At 50.7% G+C, this 10492-nt stretch overlaps 1 protein-coding gene across 1 annotated transcript; it reads left to right on the top strand.

Moving 5' to 3' along the window:
- The first annotated feature begins 1069 nt into the window (after nucleotides 1-1069).
- On the top strand, nucleotides 1070-8955 carry RFX5 (regulatory factor X5). The gene is made up of 10 exons (XM_087705027.1): nucleotides 1070-1505; nucleotides 2901-3025; nucleotides 3823-3856; nucleotides 4027-4109; nucleotides 4475-4594; nucleotides 4792-4912; nucleotides 5085-5162; nucleotides 5653-5851; nucleotides 6148-6236; nucleotides 7086-8955. The coding sequence occupies exons 2-10, from the start codon at nucleotides 2913-2915 to the stop codon at nucleotides 8367-8369; spliced, it is 2121 nt and encodes a 706-aa protein (XP_087561153.1). The 5' UTR covers nucleotides 1070-1505; nucleotides 2901-2912; the 3' UTR covers nucleotides 8370-8955.
- Nucleotides 8956-10492: the final 1537 nt, after the last annotated feature.

Here is a 10492-nt window from a genome sequence, read left to right as displayed (position 1 = left end):
ACCCTAACCCTTGGAATCCTTCATTTGATTGTAACACACAATGGCCCTGGGTGATGGGAGCTGTAGTCCCAACCTACACAGAGAAGGAAACAGCTCCTTGGCTTCTAACGGTGCAGATGCATCTTTCTCTTTCTCCTTTCCCTTCTTTCTTTAGCTATTAGCAAAGCTTCCTCAGTTGCTACTTCTTTACAGTATTGTGAACCTCCATCCATAGTTCTTCAGGCAACCCTGTCTGTCAGATCCAATTCCTCTACTGAATATTCATCGGGGATTTTAGTTCCGACCTGAGTGGCCTAGCGCTTTTCTTAACTTGCCTGCTATTCCGGTTATCTTTGGGCTTCCTACTTTTAGCATTCCAATCCCCCCATGATGATGACAAGGAGATCATTTTTTGGTGTTAGTTCTATAAGGTGCTGTAGGGCTTCATAGAACAGGTCAATTTCACCCTCTTCCACCAAGACAACTAGACACAAGAGGAGTTTTTACCTGAACGCCATCACTCCGCTAAGCAAATAACTCCCTCAACACTGTCAAACTCTTCACTAAGGCTCCATTACTGTTACTATTAGTCTTCTGATAGTAATAGTAGGATATAATAGTAATAGGATCCCTATCGCCCATCTCCTCCCACTTATGATTGCAGGACTATAACTTTGTGGCTTGTATCCTTACTATTTATATTGATATCGTTTCCCGATCGCTTATTTGTACCCCATGATTATCATTAAGTTTTGTACCTTATGATTGTTGACGAATGTATCGTCTTTTATGTCCACTGAGAGCATCTGCACCAAAGACAAATTCCTTGTGTGTCCAATCACACTTGGCCAATAAAGAATTCTATTCTACTCATTTTATATATTCTATTCTATTCTATTCTATTCTATTCTATTCTATTCTATTCTATTCTATTCTATTCTATTGCACCAGCGGTTGGGGCATAGACTTGGACAGTTGTTACGTTTGCCCGTCTTCCTATTTCGTTTCTAAACTGACAGCGTCCCGGCCAATCGCCAACGTGTTGCCAGGCAGACTTCCCATCCCCTTCAACCAATCGGCGGCCGCGGCCGGCTTGTATCCGGGTGGAAAACCGAGAGGCAGCCATTTGCATTATAGCACCGGCCAGTATCCAGGCAGAACTGAAACGGGCTGGCCAATCAGGGAAAAAGAAAAGGCGAATCTGCCTCCCGCCCGAGAGCTACTTTCTTTTTCTCTTTTTATTTCGAGACCGAAAGTGGAGGAGATTCGTGGCGGGGCAGAAAAGGCGGCCGGGATCTTGCTCTCGGGATCCTTCTCGGGCAAACGGGGGGGGGGGATCTGCTAACTCTTCGGAGGGTCCCAGCCACCTCCAGAGGATCTTCTATATTTAATGTGTGGGTTTTGTTTTTTTTCCGGCGTACAAAATCGTCCCTTTTCCTTTTTTTTTTGCAATTTAATCACGCGGGCTAAAAAGGAGAACAAATCGTTCCAGGCCGAAGAATTGCAAGCCGGGGAGGAGGAAATAGGTAAGTGGATTCCATCCGGAAAGCGAACCTGAACATTGCTGGGTTTTTTTTTAATTTAATGTTTTTCCAAAGCTTTGCATTTTATGTTCTTTTTGCAAAGCTTTGCATTTTATTTTATTTTATTGCAAAGCTTTGCAAGGAACGAAGTACAAAAATAAAACCGCAGCAGTAATTGTTCCTGGGAGACGCGAAAGGAGGAGGAAAAGGAAACGAAAAACAATAAAAGGCAGGGTTGGGTTTTTTTTTAAAAGCAGCACCCAGAGAAGGGCATTTCTTCAAAAAAAACCAGGATTGCAAAACTCCTTTGCGGAAGGGAAGCGGAATTTCCAGTTCCAAGAGCTGCAGCTGGATTTCTTTTATTATCCTTCCAGGCGGCTGCAGCTTTTCTCTCTCCCTGAGAGAATTTTTTTTTTTAAATGCATTTGAATTTCCCTCTTCCTGGAAACTGATTGCCACCCAAGTCCAGAGTTTTTCCTGTAGGGGAGAGGCTTTCCCAGGGTTCCTCCTTGCACGAAAATTGCCCGAGGGGTGCAGAAAATGCTTCCCCGGGGGGGGGGGGGCAAGAAAGTTGCAAAGGAAACGCAAAGCCGATGTTTGCCTGGCACAGCCAAGAAAGCTTATGCAGGTTCAGGAGACTCAAGACTCAGTGGAGCGTGGGACGCACCCATGGGAAGAAAAACCGTTGGGAAAGATGGAGGAGGAAATAAAAATAGACCCCCTTTTTCTCAAGTTCTGAGCTATCTCCGCCGAGTTCCCCCCCACTCCCCAATACCGGGTATCGATCAAGGTCTTTGCCCCCCTCCTCCAAATCTTCCATTGATTGAAAACTATTATTCCGTGCCACAAGATTTACGAGGTTGGCAAGTAAAGTAAGGGGGTTTGTGTGTGTGTGAACGAGAGAGAGAGAGAGAGAGACTGAGTGAGAGAGAGAGAGACTGAGTGAGAGAGAGAGAGAGAGAGACTGAGTGAGTGAGTATAAAAAAGAAATGGACATTGTGATTTCCGGAACTTTAAAATAGATTGCTCCCTTAGCTTTCGTTAGGCACTGCTAACATCGTCAGAGTGTAAAAACCATTAAAGAAATACCTGCCTTTATACACTAAAATGGATTAATAGCGTATAAAGGCAGGTATCTCTTTAATGGTTTGTACACTCTGACGATGTTTAGCATTGGCGAACAAAAGCCAATATATTTTAAAGTTCCAGAGATCGAAATGTGTGCTTCCTCTTTTATAACTACACCTGGAACTCGTATTTTTAGGATAATTCGCAATATATATATATATATAGGCAGGGGTGGAAGCTGGGGGGTTTCATATGAAGATTAAATAAAAGAATTAAACGCCTGCTTGGGATATTAAGAAGGTCAGCGCCGTTTTCTCCTTCCCGTTGAAGGGCACCGATGCCATGGCGGACGACAGCGGCCTGCTGGCAAAGATCATGGAAAACGGGAGCGAAATTTTGGAGGGTGACGTGCAGGGCGACTGCACCCTCCTGCTGAAGCTGAAAAGCACCATCTCGTAAGCGGGAGGTCTCGTATTTCTCTCGTGCGCCGTGATTTTCGGGTTTTCTCTTTGGTCTCAGGAACTCGGGACAAGCGGGTCCGGTTATGGAAGGCGAGGAGGGCACGGTACAGGGCAGTCGGGGGCAGTTAAATTCAGGGCCGGCGTAGTCGGCGCTTGCCCACAAAATGTTCTGCTTGATCTGTGGAACTCCCTGCCGGGAGAAATGAGAAGGAAAGGGGGGAACGGAGAGGCTGGCAGAGATTAGAGGCATCATTGCAGTGGGTATTTTTAGGAGTGGTGTGGTGGGCTGCAGGGGGAGTTCTCACCATCAGGAGGCTGTGAGTTCGATCCTAGATAGAGGCAGATATTTCTCTCTGGGCACACCGAGAATATATCTGCTGAACAAAACTCCGCCTTGGCGACAGGAAGGGCATCCGGCCATTGAAACAATCTGCTAGCTCAATTCAGTTGCCCAGACTCCACCCTGCAAGGGATTATGAGATTGTTAAATGATGATGATGATGATGGTGATGATGATTGCAGGGGTATTTTTAGAGACCAGGATTAAACATAGGAGAGTCATTCAGATCACAAAAGGTCCCCTTGATTGATCACTGGATAAACTGCATGTCCAAGTGAATCCTTAGCTAAGGGCAGGCAGACCTGATCAGTCCTGGGATGGGAGACCACCAGGAGTAGACTGGAACCTTCTCTCCACCCCAAACGATTCCGTACGGCTACAATCTCTAGGTACTGAGCTCCGTTAAAAGCATATTTTTGCCAAAATAAATATCTTCTTGTTTTTCCAACAGAAAGCCTGTCCAGACAAAAGTCGACTCCATCTTGGTAAGTAATCTGGTATCTTCCCCTGGACTCCCTTCAGGATGTTTCTTGCAAGGATATAAACGGCGGGTAAAACCTTTTGGGGTGCTCACTAGGTTGAAGATTCAATCTCTGGGTTTCACTTCCCGTCGATTCTCGGTTCTTTCCCTCTCTCTTTCTCCTGTCCATAATAGCAAGATGTCCAGAAGTTTTCAGATTACGCCAAACTTTACCTGTATCTTCAGCTGCCTTCGGGGCCGAGCTCAGGAGAAAAAAGGTGAGTGTCCCCCCCTAAGCTTCGGGTTATGCTACGGATTAAGGTTTGCAGACTTTGTGGTCCCTGAGCATGTGTATAGGGGTGATGAGAGAGAGAGAGGATATAGATTAGATATATGATGAAGAAGATAGATGATAGATAGATAGATAGATAGATAGATAGATAGATAGATAATAATGATAGATAGATAGATAGATAGATAGATAGATAGATAGATAGATAGATAGATAGATAGATAGATAGATAGATAGATAGTTAAAGATAGATACAATATAGACAGACAGACAGATGAGAGAAAGCTGGGAGGAACAGATGGAAGGAAAGGTACTGGTTCTCTTTCTGATCCAATTGCTTTCTTTCCCCAGCTTGGACCTCACTTCTCTTAATTCAGCAGAGCAGATGCACGCCTGCACCTGGATTCGGAACCACCTGGAGGAGTATCTCGACACCTGCTTGCCAAAACAAGACGTGTACGATGCTTACAAGTGAGTAGTGCAGCAATTTGTGGCCTCCCTCCCCGGGGGAGGGGACGGGAGGGAGTCTGGCCGTTCTGGCACGAGGACCCCTCTGGCGTCCCCCCCACAGATGGGTTGGAGGGTTCAGAGTCCTGGGCCGCTTAGGCCATGCCGGCGGTTGCTGCCCTGGAAGAAAACACGGCTGCCGCTCGTCTCTCTCTCGGCAGGCGCTATTGCGACAACCTGTGCTGCTGCTCCCTGAGCGCGGCGAATTTTGGCAAGATCATCCGGGAGATCTTTCCCAACATCAAAGCGAGAAGATTGGGTGGACGCGGGCAATCCAAATATCCTTTTTCCCATGATGCTGAAGGGGAACGGAGGGAGTGGTGGGGGAAGTCCGTTTATGACCTTGGAGGGGTTCCCCAAGAGGTTCCACCCTCCCTAGTTTTTCATCCGGCCCTTCGGAACCAAACGTCCAGCGCTGCCCCGTCTCTTGGTCCTTAATTCTCCTCCAACATATTGCTATAGTGGGATCCGTCGCAAAACGGTGGTCAACATGCCTCCCCTGCCCAGCCTGGACCTGAAAGACCCCGAGACCGTAAGCTGTGTGGGGATGGCTCACCAATCCCCTGTTGCTCTCTGGGAACGGAGATCAAACCGAGACGGACAAGGCGGCCAGACCTCATCCCTGAAGAGATGGGCTGCCCCTGCAGCTGGAGGATCCGTTTAGCTCCATGGAGGCCCTTCCAAGCAGATCCTTTTGTAACCTTTTCCAGGATTCCCGGCTATAATACAGTCGGAGTAGAGTGGTGTTCAACCATTGTCGGATGGCTTAGGGCAGCGGTCCCCGACTTTTATGGCTTGGTAGTCCAACGGGGATGGGGAGGGGAGGAGGGAGAGGGAAACTGGTGTGTGGAAGATGTGGGCTGGTACGTACGTGCGCGTGACGGCCTGCCATTGGCATGAGATGAGCTGTGGTGCACACCTGTGTGCTTTTGCCAGCCCACTTCTGAGGAGACTCGCGGGGGGGGAGGGAGGGAGTGGGTGGCAGCCGATCCACGGTTGAGGCCAATTCTGTGTCCCTGCAGCTGGAGAGAACAGAGGCCACCCACCCGTACAACGACAAGGTGGTGGAGGCGGCCTGCGCCCTGACTTGCAACTGGGCCCAGAAGATCCTCAAGCGCTCCTTCGACAGCATCGTGGAGGTGGCCCAGTACCTCCTGCAGCAGCACCTCATCAGCTCCCGCTCAGCCCACGCCGACCTGGTCATGGCCACCCTGGTCACAGGTGGGAGCTCAAGACGGGACCGGGGACCGGCTGCGCGTTTTAGCCAGAATGGAGCCTGACCCTCTGCAGAATGGCGGGAGGGAGGGCTTCCTTTTGCTGGTGTCCCTTCGGGGGTGGTGATTGGAAGATGCCTCCTTCAAGCAGGGCCAAATTCGAGAGATTTGGTGGCTTCACTCTGGGGCCCTCTTTGGGGCGGAGGCTGTCCACTTCCCCCCCCCCCCCCAATCACGGCACCAATTATAGTCCCCAAACCCTAAATTGCTGATATTCCTTTGGTTCGATGTCTTTGGCTACAGAACACACCGAGAGTTCGTGGGGCAAGCGTCCTCCCCCAAAGAAAAGCGAGCCAGAAGCCGCAGAAAATGCTGCCAAAGCACAACCTCAGGTACGAGATTCTGGTGTGTATCTGTGTGTATGGGAGTGTGCGCGGGGGGTGGGAATTACCCACCCCAGGAGAAACGCAAACACCAGATGGGGAGACAGGCTGAGCGGACCAGACCGAGGAATTCTGAAATGTTAGTATTAAAACAAAAACTCACTCTAGAATAATAGAGTTGGAAGGGACCTTGGAGGCCTTCTAGTCCAACCCCCGGCTTAGGCAGGAACCCTACACCGCTTGGTATAAATCAGCTCCAAGGAGGGATGTATATTAGGCTTGACGAGGGGTGTTAGATTTTAAAGTAATATGATTGTACATGTATACTGTCTTCTCTTTATTTTTTCTTTAAAACTAAGATATGTTAAGTATATTGATATGGAAGCATACATACCATCAACATAGAATGGAGTTTGCTCAGAAGCTGAAATACACCAATGAGAGGAAGAGTGGGAAACAGAGGAGAGAAGAAAGATGGGAAGAGAGGGATAGGAGAGAGGGTAAGGGGGGAAGATGAGGAGGATAAGGAGGAGTGGAATGAAGAGAGAGGAGAAGGAGAAAGGAAGGGGAAGTAGAGCAGGAAAGGAGGATGGAGGGAAGAAAGGAGGTAGGAGAGAGGTAGAAGAAAGAGGTGTATGGAGAGCAGAAGAGCCAATAATGGGTTTTTATCTTTCTGGGCGTTGATGACAAGAGGAACTGATGTAATTACTACTTAATGCAATAGGATATCGGCTATGTAATAGTACACATGTGATTTATATGTTATGAAAATGGAAAATAAAAAAAGTATATTTAAAAAAGAAAAGACTAAGGGTCGTGGGCCTCCTTCATCCTTCCTCTCTGACCTTTCCATTTCAGGCTAAACCAGACAACGCACCCAAGCCCTCGGCCCCCTCCCCACGGAGCGAAGCCAAGAAGCAGGCAGAGGTTCCTCCCAAGAAGGCCAGCAGCCCGCAGGTCAACGCCTTGGTGGCCCGTCTGCCTTTGCTGCTCCCCCGTGTGCAGGTCCAGCCCAGGGACCACTTGGTGGTGTCTCCCGGGACAGCGGCTGTCCACTCTCCCCACACCATCCTGGCTCCTAAGCTTACCCCCACCCACCAGGTGGCGGGAACGGTCAAGATGGCGCTCTCCGTGGGGGCACCCCCCTCCACTTTGCTAGCCTCGGCTGTGAATGGACCCGCCAGCTTGGTCAGCCAGCCGGCCGCCGTGCCAGTCATCAACATGGTGCCAGTTATAAACGTGGCAGTCCCACCCGTAGCCGAGAACCGGCCGAAGCCCAAAAGTGTCTCCAGTGGGGCCGGCGGAGCGTCCTGTGCTGCTGAAGCTGAGCGGAGCCAGGGTGAGCCGCAGAAGGTCAAGAGCCCCACCAAGCGGCCGGCGGACCGACTCAAGGAGGTGACCGCGAAGAAGAAGCGTGGCCGGCCACGGAAGAAGCCGGATGAGCCTCCCGTGGCGGAGAGCAGCATCCTGAGAAAAGAGCTGTCTAAAAGCAAGGAGGATTCAGACTCCGTTGTGGTGCCGGCAGCTAGCAAAGAACCCCCGGCCGCTCCAAATTCTCCCCCCCAGGACTTTCCAAAAGAGAGTTCCCAAGCAGAGCCCCCCCTGGGATTGGAGGTCAAGACACCGGCCCCCACGCAGCCGACACTGGCCCCCATGCAGCCGACACCGGCCCCCACGCAGCCGACACCGGCCCCCACGCAGCTGACACCGCCCCCCACGCAACCAACACCGGCCCCCACGCAGCCGACACCGGCCCCCACACAGCCGACACCAGCCCCCACGCAGCCGAGAGAGGAAAGGCCACTCGAGGCCAGGCACCGCATTGTGGTTCCTCCCAGGAGGATCTTGCCTTACCACCTCAGCGTCATCCGAACCACAAAGCCCCGTCCTTTCATGCCGACGCCCATCAGATGGGCTCCCCGGGAGTCCCCGCCACTGGACCAGCCGGAGATGTACAGCTATGAACCTGACATGCAGCCCACGGATCTTTCTATGAAATCTCGTCCGCCGCTGTCTAGGGACTGTCCAACAACCTCGAGCTCGTGGGCACCCGCGGGACGTTTGCAGCGGATTGGCACGGACCGCGAAAAGTCGGCGGAGGCCGCGGGCAGCTCGGAGGCCACAAGACTAGGCCACAGATGATCCCCCTCCCCATTCTGCTTCCCTTCACGGTACTCCCAAAGACCAACCCGACCCGCGTGCGGAAAGGAAATCCGGGAGAGCATGAGCCGGCACGGCGCTTTCACCCAAACTCATTTGAACATTGATGCTTCTCTTTCCTAAAGGTGGGAAATGCAAACGGGGAGGGGGGGGGGCTTTCAGACAGGGGTCCAGTCTGCGAAAGTCAAGATATTGAGAAGGAAAAGAGCTGCTCGAGGCAGAACGAAGAGAAGTGTCCATTCTTCGATGTTGACACTTGGGGGTTATGTTTCACCTGGGAGGGGGCTGGTGGGGGAGGGATGGGTGCTGTGGCATTGCGTGTGGAAACCCTGTGGACGCCAGCAGCCTTTTGTCTTTCAGAGACAATCATTTCACAGCCAACTTCCCAAAGATTTTGCTCTCCTTGGGCTTTGCGTTGCTTTCAAGCTGAAGTTTGAAAAAAAACGGGCACCGCCGTCTCATTTCACGCTCAATTTTGTTTGGAAGTCTTCGCTTGCCTTCTTCCTCTCTCCCTCTCCCTTCTCCATTCATGGCTTTGTCTGTAAATCCTGAATAAAGTTAAACAGAGGGTTTTTGTTTTCTTTAAAAAAAAAAAAAGGGACTCGGTTTCTTTTGTCGAGTTAGGACAAAATCCCTGCTCTTGCTTGGCCCAGGAAGTTTGAGAAAGCCCAGGATCTCCCCACCTCCCGTCTCTGATCAGGGAAGAGCTTCACTCACTTTCAGCCTGGGACTACGCCTGCCATCCTCCTCCTCCTCCTCGGCCAGAGACAAACTTGGCTTTTGGGAAAGCGTTAGGAGCCCAGGAGATGAAAATATGCTTTTATTCTTTACCAGCCCAGTTAGGGGTTGGCCTTTCAACCGGACTTGACTGAACTTGCAAGATCCGGTTAGTGCAAGGATGGGAGACCAACAAGGAAAGCCAGGGAGTCAAAACGAAAGAACCTTTGGTGCCCTTGCCAAGAAAGCTACATAAACTAGTCCATCAAGTCAAGGTGACTTAAAAGACTCGAGTTGCGTTGATGCAGCGGTCGCCGAGGCACTGCCTCTTTTTGACCACTAGGAGTCGCTGCGATACCAGCAGCTGAGTTCTGATGGTGTTGGCCATCCAGCCGTTCCTAATCCGGACTGAGCCATGGGACGAAACCATGGGACAAAAGAACAACGTGATCGTGTCGCGTTTTGACACAACTCGGGCAGGGGCTAGAAGAGACGGGATCTCCACCAGCGGGAGTTCAGGATACGAAAAAAAAACCCTCAGCAAAACTCAACAGAACTGAATTCTCTCGATTTGAGGAGGCTCAGCCCTCGCCTGGTGTGTTCCTGGGGGAGCCAGTCCCATCCTCAAGCAACTCTGCACATGCCCAGGGGGACAGAAGAAAGTGTGTTTTTTTTCTTTCAAAAAGGAACTCAACTTTTTTTGTGGTGTGTGTGTGTGTTTTTCCTTGAAAATGTTTCACTTCTCATCCGAAAAGCTTCCTCAGTTCTGATCCTCAATGGATTATACAAGAAAACTGGGTGAAAGCCTCCAATGAGGACTCCAGCCAGGCCCGGGGAAACAAAAAACGGCTGGTCTGTTTTCATTCCTGCTGACGCGAATTAAAGAACAGAACAAAAGACCAGAGGACTGCTGAAGTCATCCAGATCCAGCCAGGCCTGCTTGGGACATTATGTGCCGGGCAGATACATTCCAGAGTCCTGAGTCAGGGCTGGTTGGCCTGCCAGATTGAAGGTAAACAAGCCTCTGGGATTGGATTCCTGCTTGGCTGATACCTGAACCCCGAGTTGGAGGACCGGGGTGGGGTGGGGGGGAGCAGGCAAGTTCCAACACGCAGAAAAGACGCTTCTGGAAACCAAGCAAGCTCAGAAAGACACTGGCTGTTTTCCTCTCCCACCCCCGGAGGCTGCAAAGCTGAGTGGCTGATCAGAATGGGGTTTTGTCCCGTCTGGACCAAGAGTGGGTGATTCTGGCCCCTTTAGTAAGCTTCAACTCCTAGAATTGGGAGTCCATCGGACATTGAGAGCCCACCCACCTTTGACGTTTGTAGGACCCAAAGCCAGTGGCCACCTCACTGGGAACCTGCCCAGATATTTTGTAGAAAAAGGGG

This window comes from Thamnophis sirtalis, unplaced genomic scaffold (assembly GCF_051295495.1).
Source record: "Thamnophis sirtalis isolate CommonGarterSnake01/CBP01778 unplaced genomic scaffold, rThaSir2_p1.2 scaffold_2, whole genome shotgun sequence".
In the NCBI taxonomy this organism is placed as follows: Eukaryota; Metazoa; Chordata; class Lepidosauria; order Squamata; family Natricidae; genus Thamnophis; species Thamnophis sirtalis.
Note: the sequence above shows the minus strand (reverse complement) of the source record. Positions and strands in the feature narration are given on the sequence as shown.